This window comes from Dama dama, chromosome 18, assembly GCF_033118175.1.
Source record: "Dama dama isolate Ldn47 chromosome 18, ASM3311817v1, whole genome shotgun sequence".
In the NCBI taxonomy this organism is placed as follows: Eukaryota; Metazoa; Chordata; class Mammalia; order Artiodactyla; family Cervidae; genus Dama; species Dama dama.
The window spans coordinates 112,734,363-112,754,241 of record NC_083698.1 but is presented as its reverse complement, the minus strand read 5'-3'; the positions used below and the strand labels follow the sequence as shown (position 1 = coordinate 112,754,241).

Here is a 19,879-nt window from a genome sequence, read left to right as displayed (position 1 = left end):
CCCTGTGTTCCTGTGTGAACCCGAAATGCCCCTCCCGGCCAGGCGACCGCGAGATGACAGTCACCGTCATCTGGCCGCTGAGCCCGGAGGCCCTGGCAGCGGGTGAGGCGCACCGGCGTGCACTGCGCCTGTCTGAGCCCGGTGTGTGTCTGTTGCAGGCGCCAAGGAGATAGACATCGCCGCCACCCTGGAGCACCTGAGGGACCAGCGGCCGGGCATGGTCCAGACCAAGGTACACGCGGCCGGGCCTGGGGCTCGGGGCTCGTGGGGGGCGGTTTTCTCAAGAGGAGCGCGGGGCAGGCCGGCCAGCTGCCTCCCACGCCAGCTCCGCTAGGGACTGGACGTGGGCAGTCCATCCCAGGAGGTCGGGGCGGCTCCAGCCGCAGCCCCCACATTCCAGCCTGAGCAGATGTGGTCAGACCTCAGGGCCCGGGACCCCCATGTGCCAGACGGGGGAGCGGGAGAGCAGCGCGCTCTCCCCGTCAGAGGCCAGCAACGTGGGTGGAATGTTCTGCCCGCCCAAGCCCACGGCCACAGCTCTGCTGTGAGGTTATCAGGACAGCGGTCACCAGAGTGTCTCCAGGCCGTGCTGGGCCCCTGAGCACCCTGAGTAGCTTATTGAAAAGGCTAAGTTTGCAGCAAAAGGAGCAGAGACGAAAGATCCCTGGACAGCCTTGGGTTCACTGGAGCTGGAACCAAGGTCCACGTGATGGCCCGTCCCCTTAGTGTTGGAGAAGTGTCCGTGTCCAGCCACAAACACCCTGCACGCACGTCCTGCAGTCATAAACACAGGAAGCTCTCCTTCCTGGTGTGGCCCAGACTCTCTGAGTGCTGTCAGTGCCTCCACTAAAGCCGCCCTTGCAGAGGACTTCAGTCATAAAAGTTATAAAAGCTCTCCCGGGAGACCAGGCTGCATTGTGCTCCGGAGCTGAGTAGTGAGGCTCTGGGACCCCCGTCGTCCCAGCTCGGGGTCTTACTATCCCCACAGGGCATAAGCAGCTCTTGGGCCCTGCTCCGTGCCACAGACGGGACAGGCAGCATCTGAGCCTCGAGGGAGGAAGCACAGTCCTCACTCCGCCCGCTCTGTTCGGAGGGAAGGAGCCCAGAGCCCCGTAAGCTCGGGCGAGCACACTTTGACCCCAAAGGTCATTTCTCAGAACACCTTCGAGGGCCCCTTTGGCTGGCTCTACGTTGTCAAATTCAGCCCCAAGCATGGAGGCAAAACCAACTCAGTTCCTCCGTGTAGAGCCAGGAAACTGTTCCAGGCAGAACCAGAGGACTCGCCTGGCGGTCGGATCTCTGCAGCCGCCACCGTTCTCCGCTGGCGGTTGGCGGGGCCCTGGGGAGAGCTGGACCCTGCCCACGCCATCTGCCATCCCAGTGACAGGCAGCCCACGGGTCCAGTGCCCCTGGCGGGGCCGTCCTGCAGGACTGCCCGTGCCACAGGTGGTGAAATCCAGGGTCGGCTCACCGTCCGGGAGGGTCTGGCCCCACGTCCACCAAGCAGCCTCACAGCTCCACGCGGCCCAGAACCAGGGCTGAGCGCAGGGGCAGCTCTTGCCCAGGAAGGAGAAGCAGGTTGTCTCTGGCTGACCCACTGCCTCCTACACCGCCTCCCGGTTCCGCGAGCCCCGAGCTGTGAGGCCCGCGGCCTGCCCTCCCGGCTGGCCGGCACCTCGGCAACGCTGTGAATGGCCCTGCTTGGCCCCAGGCCCCGTCCACCACGCGGTCAGTGAGCAGAGAGTGTTTAATGATCGCGGTCGGGGCACAGGGCAGGTCTGCCCCGCCTTTGTCACTTTACTAGGCAGCAGGACCCAAAGAGCCGCCTGCGTCCTCTCCCGTTTCTGCGTCATCGCAAGACTGCAGTCTGCCGTCAGCAGGCCGCCCCGTGCCGGAAGAGGCGTCCAGGGCGGCTGCGCCCGTGTCTGGGGCGGTGTCCTGCACACACCATGCCCTCTGGCTGACCGCTGGCTTGAGAGACGGTGGCGGGAGGCGGCTTCCCTAGGCCTGGCAGTCCAGGTTTGATTCCTGGATCAGGAAGATCCCCTGGAGAAGGGACTGTTTACCCACTCCAGTATCCTTCCCTGGAGAATCCCATGGACAGAGGAGCCTGGCGGGCTACAGTTCGTGGGGTCGCAAAGAGTCAGACCCGACTGAGCGACAAAGCACAGAACAGCGCATACGTTTCTATCATATACCGGTCGTTCGAAGTGGAAACTTATCATTCTTTTTGGCATTGGACTCAAGTCTGTCGATGACTGGAGTTATCAAGTATCTAAGCCATTGATAGGGCTCTCCTCCATCAAAAATCCTTAACTGCTGTTCAGGGAACGTTTGCATAGTTTATTCTTTTGTCATTTCTCTGGTGTGATGGGGAAGTACTGGGTACACTGCTCTGAGTGTTTCATGCCAAGCTGGGAGCAGGTTGTGGACCCGGGGAGTCTGCAGGCCAGGTGGGCTTGCCCTCTGTCTGCCGAGGCCCGTTTCTGGAGGAGCAGACGGTTCCGATACCCAGGACTCGGCCCCAGTTACTACTCGGCAGTCCTGCAGGTTCCGCCTGCACGAGAAGCATGTCCCATCCCAGGTGCACTGGTGTCTGTGGGCACACGCGTGCTTAAGCTGGCACGGTCGAGGGTGAGACGAGGTTTCTTGGCAAACAAGTGAGTCGGATTGAGCCGGATGGTGGGTGGATTTTCAAAGAGCGTGAGTACCATCCTTTCCATTCTGAGGCCAGGGAACCCCGAGGGGTCGTGACTGTGACCGTTTCCAGTGAGTCTCAGAAGGACGAGAGGCTGCGTCCAGCTCTGCCCCTCGGGGGCCCCGCTGGGGCTAGGGTCAGAAGAAGCTGGGGGAGGGGGCACACGGAGCCTGTGGCAGCTGCTGTCCCACGCACACATCCACCCCAGCTTCTCCAGCGACAGACGCGGAGATGAACACGAGACGCGCAGCCTGTCTGCACCGGGTCTCGTCCCACAAACCCGCACCCTGCCCGCCTCCCTCGGAAGTCTGCAGCTCATCCCTTTCCTCCCTAAACAGCTTCCCTCTGCAGGATGGCACACGGGAGCCCATGGCTGGAGCAAAAGGGGCCCCACTCACGTCTGCCTCCTCTGTCCCTCCAGGAGCAGTTCGAGTTTGCCCTGACAGCCGTGGCTGAGGAGGTGAACGCCATCCTCAAAGCCTTTCCCCAGTGAAGCCGGAGGCGCCCACGGCCGGGGGCCCCGTCGGTGACCACTGACGACGTGACTGCATCTCTAGTGCAAATGCCTGGTGATCTAGTCCTTAGGACTCTCCTACAGTCAATGCAGCTTAGCAGTGGAAATGTGTGTTTTTGTTCAGCCAAATAATGATAAAGGGAGATCTATGGGCAGATGCAATGATGGGGGGCAATCAGTTCTTCTATTTTTGATTTCTTGAAAACACTTTATTTTTCCTTAACACACACATCCCCATGTTCTTAATTGCCAATCATGTGGTATGGACGGTACCGTCAGTGAGGTCCCCAGAAGAGGGTTGGTTTGTGATCTGTCACTTTCTGAAGGAGGGTCAGCCATGCGGGGTGGAGCCCAGAGGGGCCACCGGGCCACCCCCAATAGAAGACACATTTGGCTGTGTACCACCGGGAGAAACTGCCGGCTTCTTCAGGAGTTAGGTGGACGTGATGGTGACATTCTGCAGCTTTGGGGTGGATCATAAAAGACAATTGTGCCAGCTCCTCGTCCGATCTAGGCTGCTGCACACCCTCCCCCAAGCACTGTTAGGGGACAGTGACAGCCCCTCCCAAACTTCCACTCCCCCAGGACAGCCAGGGGCCCAGGGGCAAACGCTTTCCCCACCCAGAGCGCCTCCTTCCAGGCCAGCAGCCCAGGGACACTTGGCAAGGCTCTGGCGGAGCCCCAACCTCCAGACACGGCTTTTACGTGTGTGCTAGTCACTTCAGTCAGGTCTGACTTTATGATCCCATCGACTGTAGCCTGCCAGGCTCCTCTGTCCATGGGATTGCCCAGGCAAGAATACGGGAGTTCACCCAGATGCAGCTAAACACTTCCCTGAGGGGTAACAAAAATGGGGGGCAGGCCTGTGTGGTCCCCTCCCCAGGAAGGCTTGGGGCCTGCTGGCCTCCAGAGAGGACCAGGAGTGCCCTCACTGTGGGGGACGTGCCAGGAGACCCGCGGCTTTTTGCTTCTTGCCTGCGTGGGATCCAGGCATCTGGGACACGGTGGCAGCCAGGCCCCTCCCGGGGCTCAGGTTCCTGGCCTCTCGGGCGGATCCCGTCTGATGTCACACAGACACGCATCTAGCGATCCTTCACATTTGCCAAAATAGCACTTGGGCACCAAAGTTACCACCCACACCCCAAAACACAAGAATGCACTTCACTGAACTGAGGACAGTTAAATGCCTAGGAGGTGTGCAGACTGTTCTGTATGTCCTTGGCCTTGCTTTAGGGAGTAAAATGCTCCCAGTGACCCTGGGCCCTCTGCTTCCTGTGTGGGACACCGTTCTTTCATCTTAAATAGATGCCATGTCAAAAAAAAGGGAATAGGGAAGGTGGCCGACCGAATGGGGAAAAAGATGCCAAAATACTGTTTGTGTCTTTAAACGATGTTGTTGTGTGTATCTGCTTTAATATATCTATCATTTCCTTCCCAAAGCTGTTTCTCTCTACCTGGAATCCAAACAATTAATGGAAACGAGTTTATCAGAACATAGGAAGCATATACCTACTTGTAATTTCTGACATTGTATGTTTCTTCAGTGTGAGATATACAAATATATTTAATTGTGTCTGATTAAACTTCTGATTTCACATTTGAATGGTCTTTATTTGGATGAGAGAGCAGTTTTGTTTTGTTTCTTTGTCCCATCCATCCTGTTTCCTGAAGGTGTGGGCGTTTAGATGCCAGAACAAAGTGTGTGCATCCATGGAGCTCCATACTGAGTTCCAGTTTTATTCGCAGAGCGGGATGTGTACAGGGCGCCAGAGTGTCGAGTGTGGCTGCGTCTACTCACTAAAAAGTGATGAAACAGTCTCGGGCGAACGTTGGGGCGCGCTGCGCCCCGGTGTCCCTGCCACCTCTTGGCTGCGTGCGTCTGCCCAGGGAGCGCCCGGGAGCGGTGGCCCGTCCTTGCCGCCCACAGGGGTGGGGGTCTCCCGCATCTCACAGAGACGTGAGCCGCCCCAGGAGCCTCTCAGCCCGGGGCCCCTGCCGCGGTGACCCGCCACCCCGCTCTCGTCTGTGCGGTGTGTCTCCGCGGGCGGTGGTGAGACGCGGGGGGGGGGGGGAGTTATTTCTGGGAAGTCAGCCCCGCCCCAACCCCGTCTCACCTGCGCAGCGTCTTGGCTCCGCCCCTGCGGGCCCTCCTTCCCCCAGCTTGCTTCTCATCAGGGTCCCTCCCCGGGTCCAGCTCACTTCTGCTGTCCGTGTGCTGGGAGTCGCTGTGATTCATACCCGCGCACTTGACAACAGGTGACTCGTCTCTAGACACACGCGTGTGAGATTCTGCGTGGGCCTCAAGAGGCCCCTCCGACCAGGGTGCTCAGGGGTGCTGAGCAAAATGAACTTTGTTTTTTGTTTTTTTTGTTTTTTCATTTATTTTTATTAGTTGGAGGCTAATTACTTTACAATATTGTAGTGGTTTTTGCCATACATTGACATGAATCAGCCATGGATTTACATGTATTCCCCATCCCGATACCCCCTCCCACCTCCCTCTCCACCTGATTCCTCTGGGTCTTCCCAGTGCACCAGGTCTGAGCACTTGTCTCATGCATCCAGCCTGGGCTGGTGATCTGTTTCACCCTAGATAATATACATGTTTCGATGCTGTTCTCTCGAAACATCCCACCCTCGCCTTCTCCCACAAAGTCCAAAAGTCTGTTCTGTACATCTGTGTCTCTTTTTCTGTTTTGCATATAGGGTTATCGTTACCATCTTTCTAAATTCCATATATATGCGTTAGTATACTGTATTGGTCTTTATCTTTCTGGCTTACTTCACTCTGTATGATGGGCTCCAGTTTCATCCATCTCATTAGAACTGATTCAAATGAATTCTTTTTAATGGCTGAGTGATATTCCATTGTGTATATGTACCATAGCTTTCTTATCCATTCGTCTGCTGATGCTGGGCATCTAGGTTGCTTCCATGTCCTGGCTATTATAAACAGTGCTGCGATGAACATTGGGGTGCACGTGTCTCTTTCAGATCTGGTTTCCTCGGTGTGTATGCCCAGAAGTGGGATTGCTGGGTCATATGGCAGTTCTATTTCCAGTTTTTTAAGGAATCTCCACACTGGCTGTACTAGTTTGCATTCCCACCAACAGTGTAAGAGGGTTCCCTTTTCTCCACACCCTCTCCAGCATTTATTGTTTGTAGACTTCTGGATAGCAGCCATCCTGACTGGCATGTAATGGTACCTCATTGTGGTTTTGATTTGCACAAAATGAACTTTGAAAGCATCCTGCGGAGCCAGCTCTAAAGACAGACGGGATGCGGAGGGAGGGCGGACCCTCGGGCTGGGGGGCCGCGTCCACGTGTCCACGCAGGGCCAGCACAGGAGGGGCTGGGGCTGCACACAGCCAGCCTCCTGCCGTCGGCACCCCCGAGCTGACGGGCTTGCAGGAGCTGACTTCTGTGCCCGGGGAGTCCCGCGTCGGCGGCGTCTCCATGCACACTGGCGGCCGCTCACCCAGCGGGGACATGCTCATCCACAGGCCGGCGACTCCTCTGTGGAGCTGGGTCATGGTCTCGGAGCCCGGACGGCCGTGTCCACGTGTCCGCTTGCTCTTCAGATTCTCGCTTGCAGACGCCACACGCGTTTATGTTTAATCCGCATTAGCAGTGTCTTCCCTGCCCGTGCTTAAGGTCTAGGCAATCCCCCAGACAACAGTAAAGCCTTGATTGGCCAGACTTGCTGATTTCTGGGCCACAAACACACCCGCCAGGAATGGTGTTAATGCCGGCTCACTCGGTAAGCTGCAAAGACAGCTCGTGGAGTCGCAAGAGGGAACTGCCTTCCAAACAGGAAGGGACACGTTTTGAGTGTTTATTACCTATGTCTTCATCTAATGTGTCAGTTAACATAATTTGATCTTAATTGTGGCTATATTTAACAACCAGCTTGTAGCACTCCCAAAAATTTAACAGTCTGCTCCTGCAAGTCCACACGCGCCGGCTGTGGTACGCCTCTGCCTCGAGACCATGGAGAAGTCTGGAGAAAGGCCGGCCCCACCATTCAGCCCAAAGAAGGTGGGTGCCCTGTCTGAGAGGCTGGAGCTTGCTCCCCACTCCCACAGAGCTCAGGGAGTCCTTGACATGAACAGGATGAAAATCCAATGAGACGCGGACGAAGCCCTGAGGTCTCCACCTCACGGAGGGACAACGACTCAGATGGACCACGTGCAAGCCCCAGAGGAGACGTCCCCGTGGTGCTCAGCTCTGGATGAACGGTCACCGAGCCCGGGAGGCCAAGGTCACCGCTGTGATCATGCGCGGCGACGCGACCCGGGAAGACAGACATAGATTGAAACACCGTAAACGGCAGTGAGGAAGACCAGAACAAAGCAAAGAGCAAGGGGCTCTGAGAAAGAACCAACAAACCAACGAGGCAGAAGCAGCGTCCAAGAAACAAGACAGGCTGCCAGAGGGGGAGACAGAGACGCGTGCGGGAGGCTGGGAGGGGCAGCTGCCAGGTACAAAGGACGAGTCTCAGGATGAAATGAAGTCAGCAACTACCTACCATCTTCGCACGGTGCCACGTGATAGCCAGACATCCCAGCGACGGTTCTGAAATGTGCAGAAATATTGAACCACTATGTTGTGTGACAAGATTTTATATAGCGTTGAAGGTAAATGCTACTTCAAAAACCAACAAACTTGTGGAAAAAGAGATGAGGTTTGTGGTTACCAGAGGCGGGAGGTGGGAGGAAGCAGAAGTGGATGAAGGCCGTCAAAGGTACAAGCTTCCAGTTGTCAGATAAGTAAGTACCAGCGATATGATTTACAACGTGATTGATATAATCAACACTGTGTTATATAAGAAAGTTGTTAGAGTAAATTCTAAGAGTTCTCATCACAAGGAAAAAATTCTGTTTCTTTAATTTTGCATCTGTTTGAAATGGCAGGTGTTCACCATAATTACTGTGGTCATCATTTCATGATGTATGTGTCCGGTCATTCTGCTACATGCCTTACTTACCCCGTGTGTATGTAAATTATAGCTTATGAGGCTGGAAGGAGAAAGGAAAAGAATCCAACCAAGCTCTGGAAGGAAACCCAAGGGGAGCAGTTGTTCAGAAACCAGAGAGGGCCGGCTCTCATTTTACAGGCAGTCCAGACGAGACAGAAGGGAGGCAGCAGCTGAAGCCAGAGCTGTGGACTGGAGGATGGAGCTGGAAACACACAGTGAGCGTGCGACAACGTGCCGCATGCAGGTCGCAGCGGGCAGGACGCATGCCCTGAACCAGGGCCGGAAGAGGGTGCCAAGGCTTGCAGGAGTGGCGGCCTCCTCCAGGGCAGACGCGGAGGCTGCATCAGAGTCCACATTCCGTCCCCCTTCTCAGCCGGGAGAGCCAGACCCTCAGCACCCTGCCCACACCCGGCTCCAGCTCAGAGCCGGCAGAGGCAGTGTGTGAAGTTTTATTATCAAGGTGGAGAAGACTCTTGAGAGTCCCCTGGGCTGCAAGGAGATCCAACCAGTCCATCCTAAAGAAAATTAGTCCTGAATATTCATTGGAAGGACTGATGCTGAAGCTGAAGCTCCAATACTTTGGCCACCTGATGCGAAGAACTGACTCATTTGAAAAGACCCTGATGCTGGGAAAGATTGAAGACAAGAGAAGGGGACAAAAGAGGATGAGGTGGTTGGATGGCATCACAAACTCAATGGACATGAGTTTGAGCAAGCTCCTGGAGTTGGTGATGGACAGGGAGGCCTGGCGTGCTGCAGTCTATGGGGTCACAAAAAGTTGGACACGACTGAGCGACTGAACTGAACTGAGCCTTCCTTCTTTATTGGCGCCAGGGACCCAGGCTATGAGTCTCCCAACCACAAGGAGGGCGCTCTTCCCCGACAATACCCAGCAATTAGTGTGTGCCACATGCATACCCTGCTGGGGGTGGGCCATGCAGTAGGAGGTTCAGTCCCTGGTCTTCAAGATCCACCAGGAAACACGGGCGCCTGGGGGGGCCACAGAGCAGCATGCGACGCTGCCTTGGACCCCAGTGCTCCCCAGGGGCCCATGAGGAGGGTCCTGGGGGGTGAGCCAGCCCCCTTCACGGGCTGGGCCGCTCTCAGAGCACACCTGGGACGACACAGGCTCCGAGTTCATCCTGACACTAGCCAACGCCCCCACGGCTCCCTGGGCACAGAGCATGTTGGGGCAGGCGTCTCACCGCTCACCTCTGCGACACCTCGGCACTGAACCGTCACAGCTGCCTGAGATGACGGTGCCTTTCACAAGCTGTTAGATGCGATCTGGCAAAGAGAAAGCGAACAGCCCACCTATCGAGTGCCATAAACTAGGCCATCCACGGCGTGCCCAGCGCTTCTCCAGACGGTGACCCCGGGGTCTGTGTCAGGGGCGGGGGCAGGCTCGCTGGAATTCCCGGAAGATGTGAGGGGGTGGGGGGGACAGCCACACACCAGCTGGCAGATCCAGCCTTGTTAAAAACGCCCGCCTCCCCTGGGAGCCCTGCGCCCTCATGTGAGGACGTGGGGTCCCTGGAGCAGCCGACAGCCTGACTCTCCCCCGGTGTCACTCTCAAGCCCCACCCCCAAAACTAACCACAATGTCTTCAGGCACCCCAACCTGCCCTCGAGGTCAGTGCTTGTAGAGAATTCTCCATCCTCCCCTGAGACACCCAGGTCACGGGGGTCAGCATCCCCCTCTCCGCCCACACCAAGTCCATTCGCCACCTCGGCCTGGCACCGCTGAGGTCCTGCAGCTGGGTCACCCAGGTCCACCCCATGTCCAGGCTGCTCCGTCTCCGTGGCTGGGAGGAGAGTTTCCCCTGCAGGGTCGTGGCTGAAAACGGTCCCCGCAAACCTCTGCCCAACCCTGGCCAGGATGGGCCGGAGAGTCGGTGCTGTTGATCTGGTTTATTGGGTAGGGCACGCGGAGAGGGCACGTTCAGGAAGCTTTACTTTTTTCTTACAAAGGTGACCCCCGCGCCTTTCAGAGCCGGTCTGCTCACCTCTGCTCCCCGCGCCTCCCTGCCCTCATCCCTTGGGAGAGCGACACCAATATTACGTGTCGGCTGTGTTCTGTGTTTGTTAATCAAGCAGAACGCTAATAGAAAACCTTCATAATTAGCGGAACAGGCATTAATTCAAAGATGTTTATTGGAATAGAAAATTAGAATTTGATTACACCTTTGTTCCTCGACAATGGCTGGTTTTCATTTTGTTCGGGGTATTTGTTTAGAGACTGGTCTTCGCCGTCTAGGCCGCTCGTTTCTTAGACAAACCGTCCGGCGCGTGTCGTCTGTCTGCGTGGCTGAGCGCCGCCGATGGATGCCGCGGCCGGCGCGGACAGCGCTCTCAGAAGCCGGGGCTGTGCGCTTCCGCCGGGCCCCTCTTGTCCGGAACCCGGGCTTCCAGAGTCCGTCCCGCACACATCGGGGCGCCGCGGGCTGGCGGGTTTGCTCCCACCTCTGAGAGAAGCCGAGTCCCCAGAGAGGCCGCCTGCGAGGGGGCCGCTTCTCAGGATGAAAGGAGGCGAGAGGCGAGAGGCGCGTCCGCAGCCGAACCTGACTTCCACGCCGCCCTGGGCTCGCCCTCCTCCGCTCACCCTGCCTGTCCAGCCCTGCTGGCCGACTCACTCTCTCTGCTTGTCTGCCCTCTGCCTGTCCGTCTGTCTCTCTCCTCCCTGCTGGGGCGTCTGCTTTGCAAGAGCAGCTGACACACACGTCTCAGGGTTTGGACTGGCTCAATGTCTAATTCAAACCCATCTTTCTTGAACATTTCCTCCCCTCTCTACTTTATTTCCTGACACAATCATAGTTACAATATAGTCATAATTTATCAGGTCATTGAAAATAGCTTCTCCCGTCCACAGACGCTGTTTCATCAGGCCCCGAATCCGTCAAACCGACTTTGTCATATGCCTGGTGGCAGGATGTTTGGGGTTCTTTCTCTTGACTCCTGTAAATGATCCCAGGAGAGGAAGCACCCTCGCGAGGCCACAGCCTCTGGTGTGCTCACGCCCGGCCTCCGCCCTGAGCCCTGAGCCCTTGGTTTGTCCTCAGGTTTAGAAGAGGGACACGGTCCCCCCCAGCATGGACGGGGGCCCAGCCGCGTGTCCTGCCCAGCCCCGGGCAAGCCAGCCCTCACCCGCCTCGGCCACACGAGCTTGGGATCAGCCGGCTGCTTCCTCCGGGGCCACTGAGCCCTGCCTGCCAGGCAGCCACCTGGAGAAGCCCCCCTCCGCTTGTCTGCGGCCAGCCTGCTTCCCTCTGGTGCTCTGAGGGCTTCACACACTCTCATTTTCTTTCCCTTTTCATGGAAATTAGAAAAATCGATCCACGAGCATTCAGACTGGTCAGTCCCTGCAGAGGAGGAACAGGCCACCCCTGAGCAGGGTCCCCGGGGGCCTTGCCAGGGCTCCCCTGCGCCCCCGCCTCCTGCAGGCAGACGGTGCCCCCACCATGCCCACCGTGTGCCAGGCCCCGAGCGGGAGCAGCAGCCAGGAGGGCGGGTGGTGGGCGTGGTCCCCTCCCTCTCACCACATCGGCAGCCAATGCCTTGTTTAATCTCATTTGATAATTAGTTTTGTATGTTCAAGTGTGTATTTATTATCAGAACACATTCTCACTAAGAAACAATGAAAATTTTCAGAATACCGAGAAACAAGGCTGTTTCAGTCAACTCCAAAATCCTAAAGTCAAGATTTACAGAGAATTCCCGCAGTCTCATAGCAAATGGGACCCAGTGCAAGGCCGAGGATCCTGGCCCCTCCAGACTTGGGGGGCTTAGCATCTGGAAGGCCCAGGACTGAAGGCTGGCTCTGCAGAGGTGAGGACACCCCAGCGAGGGCTGCAGAGGGGCTGCAAGACCCCTGTTAAGAGGCTGACCTCACAGAAGACCTTCTGCTGGGGACAGGGGGACATGGAGAGACAGTGTTGGCAGGTGGGAGGGGGCGGGCATGCAGTCAGCAGAGGGGGTGCACATGTGTATGCATGTGTATGTGTTTGTGTGTGTCCATGGGTGTGCTCATGTGTGCATGTATGCTTGAGTGTGTGCCTGTGTACACATATGTATGTGTGTGTGCTCGTGTGTGTGTGCACGTGTGTACCTTGTGTGATTGCTCATGTGTGTACTCGTATACATGAGCGTGTGTGCTCGAGTGTGTGCACATGTATGCTCGTGTTTGCTCCCGTGTGTCAGCATGAGGAGGTGGAGAACCAGCAGGAGAGGAGGGTAGAGAGGCCGTGGGCCGATGGGGAGGGTGGGGGAGGCACCAGAGAAAGTCGGGGCGCAGAGCTGAGGGGTGAGTCACAGAGCAGATGGGATTGGCCCTGTGGACCGCAGCTGGGGCTGCCTGTGCTCAGGGCTGGCAAGGCTGCGTGGTCAGTCAGTCCCTGGCGGCGTGGTCACCCGGGAGGAGGTGTCACTGAGGCCTGGACAGCTCGTGGGCACCAGAGCAGCTGCTGGCCCTGCGTCCACGTGTGCTGCTTTGGCCCACAGGCCAGGGCTGGGTTTCAGCCCCCGCTGGTCCCCTCAGCCGAGGGTCTTTGTGCAGTGCACAACATACCCAACTGCACTCGGGTGGTGGAAAGCCAGGGTAGCCGGCCTGCCGCACACGAGGCTGAGCAGCAGGTGGATGGGCGCAGGAAGGCCACTGTGAGCGCCTCTGGTGGTGCCAAGTCCCGCCCGCTGCCCAGGCTCAGGACACGGGGTCCCATCTAGCCATGGGGGCCGTGGGGAAGCCGAGGGCAGAGTCCAGGGCCCAGCTCACTGAGAGAAGCTGGGCATCTGGGTTTGTAACAAGCGTTGCAGGAGCGTCAGCGTCCACGTCCAGAGAGACACCCAACCTCAGGCTTGGCAGGAACACGGGGCAGACAGCGAGAGAGACAGGGCACACCCCTGGGCTGCACTCTGCTCCCCGTCATCCCCTCCACCTGTTCATCTTTGCAAACCACTGCCGGTTCTATTGTGGAACAAGACAGAAGACAGAAATGACACTTAGCGGCAACCCCCGTCACCTGGAGAGCTTCTGTCCAGAGACCACCTGGTCTGCCCGCCCCACGCCAAGTCCGCCGATCGTCCTACAGTGGCTTCTTTGCCCAGAGTCGACTCTGCATCCCAGTCCTGTCCCCAAACCAGGGCCGAGAAGTGGAGGGTAAATGTCAGACAGATGCAGGTCTTTTTAAATTCAGTTCAGTTCAGTCACTCACTAGTGTCCAACTCTTTGCGACCCCACGGAGTGCAGCTGGCCAGGTTTCCCCCTGTCCATCACCAGCTCCTGGAGCTTGCCCAAACTCATGTCCATTGAGTCGGTGATGCCATCCAACCATCTCATCCTCTACCGTCCCCTTCTCCTCCTGCCCTCAACCTTTCCCAGCATCAGGGTTTTGTCCAGTGAGTCAGTTTTTTGCATCAGGTGGCCAAAGTAAGGTTTCCAGGCTCCTGTAAGCATAGGGAAGCCATTATCATGGGCTCTGAAAGACTCAGAAACCAAGCAAAGGGAAATCAAATTTGGCTGTAAGAGAAGCTTTGCCTGCCTAGTGAGTGTTCGGCCAAAGCCAGAAACAATTGTGTCCTTCCTCACGGCTTACTAAACTTCGATTTCAGCCACAGCATATTTGCAGTAGGAGACAGAAGGAGCTTCAGATTTAGTTTTACCAAAAATATGAAATCAGAAGCATATTCTTTGATCTGAAGTAAAGGCTGAGTCCACAAGCTTTAGCAAGGTTGGGAGACGCCCATCTTCCACTGGCCGCCCCGCCTCCCAGTCCGCACACCCGTCCCGCCCAGGGAGATGCGGGTCGCAGCTCAGCCACCAGCGGGGAGGAGCCGGCAGGGACCCGGGGCCACACAGACTGTCCCACAGGAGGCTGCAGCTCCCGCCAGCACGGGCCAGCACTGCTGACACTGTGGACGGTCAGAGAGGCGGGGGAACTTCACGGAGGTGTTACACTTTGGGGCGTCAAAAAATACATATACCAATGTGACTGGTAGCATGAGGCAGAAAACTTGAGACCACGTTATGTCACGTTTACAAGCTTTATAAAATCATTTGGTGTACAAGGAAAAAATGAAACCAAATCATGCTTGAGAATTTTCAGTGATTTGCCTATATTTAGAAAGTCAAGAACAATTCTGACTTGAGAATACTTTTCCGCTTTTGAAAATGAATGAAAAGCTGAATGTTAACTTCACAAATAGGAAATTCACAAATTTCACAAATAGGAAAAAAGTCCACATGGACATCCACTTATTTCACAAGTAGGAAAAAGTTCATCTGTGGACACGTCACTTTGGTTCAAGTGTGAAAACAGTGTATATGAGGACAAGAAGAGTATGTAAGGGACCCAATGTGTCCTGCATCCCACCGACCGCGTCAGAGGCATCCTCTCATCACAGACGCAACGCGGGACGCGGGGCCAGCTGCTGGCGTGCTTAGAAGTACGAGCTTTGCTACACAAACTCCTTAAACTTTAATTTGCTTTCTAATAATAAAATTGTGTCTGTGCAATTACTGGCCCGAAACTTCCTGTGAGGGGGACATTTGGCTTCTGTCCCAGGGTGGACTGGCTTTTATTTTAACGTTTGGTCAGAAGCTGCACCTGGGGTCAGAGCCTTACTGGACCGAGACAGCGACCAGCTCCACCCCACCCTCCTCCCTTCATCCCTGCCAGCCCCAGGATGACCAGCAGGTCCTGGGCACCCTCGGCCAGGCGCCGGGACACACACAGAACACGCGTGTGGCTACAACACAGTGTGTGCAGCCTGCAGCAGGGCCCTGGGCCTAGAGACGGCCAAGGAGGGTGTGGGGATGACGGGGATGGAGGGAGGGCCCGTGTGTGTGGAGACGCTCGGGTCTGTGGTCTGCAGCCCCTACCCTGAGGCTTGCCCTGGCCTCGCCAGGAGGGAGAGGGGGCCCTGCGGGTGGTCCCAGAGTCTGGGGTCCAGACAGAGAAGCGAGAGGGCTCCCCAGCTGGGCCGGGAGGGCTGGGAGGGACAGTGAGCAGAGGAAGGTGGAGTGGCCAAGCTCCGGGCCACGGGCCAAGCCCCGCCTCCCAGACCTGCCCGCGGGCTTCTTCCCACCAGCACCTCTGCACCCGTCAGGCACCACTGCGTAACAAGCGTCCCCGGCTCCCTGGCTTCAGACGACTGCACTTGATTATTTGTCATGATTCTGGTGCTGAGCAGACTCAACTACAGGTATCACTGGGGTCTCTCGTGGGGCCGTGGTCAGGTGACTGCTCTGCTGGGACGCCCATGATGCTTCTGTCACCCGCCAGGGCCCCAGCGGGGACAGACCAGGGCCTCTGTGTGTGTCTCTGTCACACACACACACACACACACACGTGCACACACACACACACACGCACGCACACGCGCGCACTTCTGGTTTTCTCCCCAGAGCTCCCAGAGGCCCGTGTGCCCCAGGGCCCCACGGACAGCAAGCTGAAGCATCGGTGGCCCGAACGGTGAAGGGCACTGGCTCCCCGCCTGGCCTGGGGACGCGCGGGGACGCCGCTGGAGAACCTCCAACCAGGAGGCGGTCGGCTCTGGACCCATCAGTCCAGGGCAATCTCTCTTTTTATCTGAAAGAGAAGGTGTCCTCTTAGCTTAGGAACAAGTTGCCTTTCATAAGTGGTTTAGAATTGTCGGCTAAAATTACACCCTGCCCAGCAGACATTTTTGGACTCTGTAGTTTTCCACGTGGGCTATGCGGTAGGTATTCCGCTTTATTAGAAGAAAACACTCGTCCTGCTTGTGCACAGGCTCCATGAGGCTTTGCCCGTCTGTCGCCGGCTCTCTGGGACACGTGGGAAGGGCCTCTGTGTGTCCAGGCTGGGCCCTCAGACAGCAACGGGAGGTCCAGCTCCATTCCGGCCCCAGGCCCCTCAAGGGCATGAACAGCAAGTGGCCCAGGGCCCTGGGCAGTGCCCCCAGCTCACATCCTCCTCGGCTGGGCCAGGGCAGCTGCAGGCCCTGGAGACATGGATGCTGTGTGGGAGGAGGCCTGGCTCTCAGGGGGATGACGGCCGGGGGGGGGGGGCGGTCAGGGGAGGAGGACAGGGCAGGAAGAGGAGCTGTGGATGCCGGGCGCAGGTGGCGGGGGGCCACTGTGCGGGGGGGCCCTGCATGACCGGCCCCCAGGCAGGTCACGGATGGGGACCCCCAGACAGGGGGCCTACCCGAGGGCACACAGCCGGCTGGTGGGGCAGGCGTGCAGGCCGCCGGGCTCAGGACACACGGTGCTGCTGCTCGGTGGTCAGACAGTGAGCACTTCCAGAGGAGTAAGGACGGGGTGGGGGGCTTAAAGCCGCGTGAAAGGCCCCAGCCCAGAGTGGAGACAGATGAGACCCCCCAACTGGCCAGAAGTCGGTGTCGGCCTCAGGGGGAAAGGAGGCAGGAGGGAGTTTCTGGAGGCCGACAACACAGGGCAGGGCCGCCCAGACGGCGGTGCGGGTCGTGCACTGCACAATCCCTGAGCTGGGCGGCTGGGCGGCCCTGCATGTGACCAGGCACTCGGGATGGCAGGGAGCCTGCAGGGAGGCGTGGCTGCGAGGGGGCCTGGGGAGGGAGCCAGGGCCCCAGGGGCCTCGTCTTCAGATGAAGACGCTGGACTCTGCCTCTGTTGAGGCCACGTGAGTCCCCACCACATGGATGCTTCTCTAGACGTGACTACAGACGCTGGGGGCGATCAGATCTACCCCACGGCAGGGAGAGTGAAGCGCAGCAGGCAGAACTCTGGAGAGGCCGACCCTGAGCAGGAGCGCAACATGGGGGAGCGCCTGGTGTCACCCTCAGGCAGCCTGGAGCTGGGGCCGCAGCGCAGCCGGCGCTACCGAAGGGCAGGCCCCGGCATCCAGGGCACCCACAGCCTCTGAGAAGCGTGGGAGGAATCCCAACAGGGGGCCTTCGACCTCTGCCCCAACCCCCGCCAGCCCTGCAGAAGCAGGCACAGGGTTCCGAGCAGGCTCCAAGGATGACCACCTGAACTAGGGCGGAGCCCCCCTCCCCGAGGATGAACCTGAACTGGGGCTGGCCCATCCCTCGAGGACGGTTTGCAGTCTGGGCTTGGCCCTGGGCTGCTACTGAAACAAACGCACAGGGACACTCCCTCCAGAGTCTTGTCTGGACTGGCTGGTCCTCCACCAAGAGGAGGCAGCAGGGGTCACACTGCACGACCCTGCTCCTCTGCCTCACGTGGTCACCCACAGACCCAGCTGCCATGGGCAGGCTGCGGGAGCCCGTATGTGCGTGACCTGCCAATCGCCCCCTGGGCCCCGGCCCGCAGCCCTCACTGCCGGCCAGACGTGTGGGGAAGGCATCTCAGGTGCAAACGGATGCCGTCCTCCTGGTGAAGCGCCAGACACCACGAGACAGACAAGGCTTCCCCGCATGCCTGGGGTAAACTGCTCACCCACAGACACTGTAGGAACAATAGCTCACTATTATTGTGGTTTTTTAAATTGTATAGTTGATTTAGGGCTTCCCTGGTGACTGAGGGGTAAAGAACCTGCCTGCAATGCAGGAGATGCCGGTTCAATCCCTGAGTCAGGACGATCCCTGGAGAAGGGAATGGCAACCCATTGCAGTATTCCTGCCTGGAGAATCCCATGGACAGAGGAGCCGGGCATGTACAGTCCGTGGGGTCACAAAGAGTTGGACATGACTGAGCAACTGAGCAGTGAGCACGCACAGGCACACCCACACACACACAGACACACACATACCACGATGCCTGTGCACACACGTCACACACCCAAGGACGCAGGGCTCAAAGCCACGGCCTGACTTCTTGAGTCAGAATACAGGCAGCATCTGGGCAGAGAGGGAGGGAGTTTCTAGAAACACATTAGAACCCATACGCAGGGACTATGTGTGACAACTTCCCACTTGTCCTGGGGCCCCTTTCCCAGAGCAGAGGCTCCCTGAGGGCAGGGCTGGCCTGTCGTCGACAAGGCCACAGAGAAGAGTCAGCTGCCGACCCCATAGCGAGAGCAGCCACGTGGGCGAGCCGGCAGGGGAGACCCAGCCCCACGGCTTCCCTGTCTGCGGTCCCCAATGACCCCGGGGCCGGCAGTGCTCAGGAGAGGCCAGGCCGTCCACCAGATGCCAGGAGGCCGCCCTAGTCCGCACGCACGGGGCCCACCATGCAGGAGGCCCTGAGCTTCTCCCAGGCTGCACCAGGTGGGGGCTCAGACAGGCAGGCGCACACGTGCCGCGTCATGGAGGTGACCAAGCCCGGCCCCCAAGCCGGGCCCGGATGTGTCCACGCCAGAGAGTGAGCCAGCCGCCCTCGGGTGCCCTGATGCCGGAGGCGCGGGCACCAAGGAGGGCAGAGATCCAGTGGCTCGCCGGCCACCCCAGCACGTCTGCACGCGCCACGTTCACAGCTGGCCCCACACATGCGTGCTGGCGCGGCAGAAGCGGTCTTACTCAGCTCACTCCCAGGCTTTGCAGACAGAGCCGGAGACGACAGCTGCATAGGCCGACCTGGGCAGGCTGTGGCCCCAGCCCAGCTCCCAGGGAAGCTCACACATGCTCCTGTCCTCATGGGGCCCGGTCTGCTCTTGTGCAGAATCAAATTTGCAAGGGCCTGAGGCTTCTGCTGTCCCGGGACACGGGGAGGCTGACCGGCAGGCTGACCACACCTGCTCCTCTGCTGGAAAGAAAACTAGGAACCCCAGCACCACGAGCTGCGCCTCCGTTTCCAGGCGCACCAAGGCCGTGTCTTCCCTCTGCCCGGCACGGACTCCGACCTGCTGAGCCTCACCACTGCCAGGCACCCCCGTGGACTCTGGGGGTCCCTCCAGCTGAGCCCAGGACCTCCACAACTGTTCATGCTCCAGGCCGGTTGTTTCATTCCTGCTGCAGCTCTGCTCGGATGTTGGGCAGGGCAGGGCTGGGGGCCGAGCCGGGGTGGGCGCGGCTGCAAGGGGGCCCTGTACGCTCCCTGGGTCTCGGTCCCCCGCAGGGGAACCAGAGGGGATGGGGTTCAGCGATGGCTGGTCTGTCCCAACTCCATGGTCTGTCCCCATCTCACTGGTCTGTCCCATCTCACAGGATGTCTCAGGGTCACATGGGCGCTGACCACTCACAGGTCAAGATGGTGAGTCGATACCGGATGAGGGCTCCCCCCTTTCACTCCAGCCACCCCCACCCCTTGCTGGACACCCCTGGACTTCTGCAAGAGTGTAAAGAGAGCCTTGGTGGTGGGATTAACAGTGAGCAGGGACCGGATGCCGGCGTGTTCCGAGCTGCAAAGCTGCTTTCCAAGCAGGAGCCTGAAAGCCGGGTCCCTGGAGAGGCAGGAACCCCTGGCTCGCTCAGGCTGCACTGAGGGGTGCAGACGGCGGGGGTGGGGCTCTCCCAGCTGGAGGACCCCCCTCCCCAGCCCCGCCCCCCCCGCCCGCCGGGAGCCTCCAGCCAGCACTCATTAGCCTTCCCATTTCTCATCCAGCTTCTGGGTGTGATCAAGAATTAGGTTTAGCAAATTAGGTGAGGATAGGGCGTTTGGAAATGACACCTCAGTGATTGATGTTGCTAATAAGCCTTCAGCCGGGAGTTCCCGCCCCCGCCCGGTGCTCCCGCCCCTTCCCCGTGGGGCTCACCCCCTGGGCTCCCTCCCCACCCGGCCTGTGTCTTGAGCACACCCTGCGTCTCCCGGGGTGGTGTAGGCCTGCCTTCCCAGCCC

At 58.5% G+C, this 19,879-nt stretch overlaps 1 protein-coding gene across 2 annotated transcripts in view; it reads left to right on the top strand.

The window, feature by feature from the left end:
* PTPRN2 (protein tyrosine phosphatase receptor type N2) overlaps positions 1-4,807 on the top strand; it is a 600,304-nt gene extending 595,497 nt beyond the window's left edge. For both annotated transcript variants that reach the window (XM_061166236.1, XM_061166237.1), the window contains 2 exons: positions 159-232; positions 3,120-4,807. In XM_061166236.1, the coding sequence (XP_061022219.1) occupies positions 159-232; positions 3,120-3,191 (146 nt within the window). In that variant the 3' untranslated portion in view covers positions 3,192-4,807. The remainder of the gene's footprint in view (positions 1-158; positions 233-3,119) is intronic.
* The last annotated feature ends 15,072 nt before the right edge of the window (positions 4,808-19,879 follow it).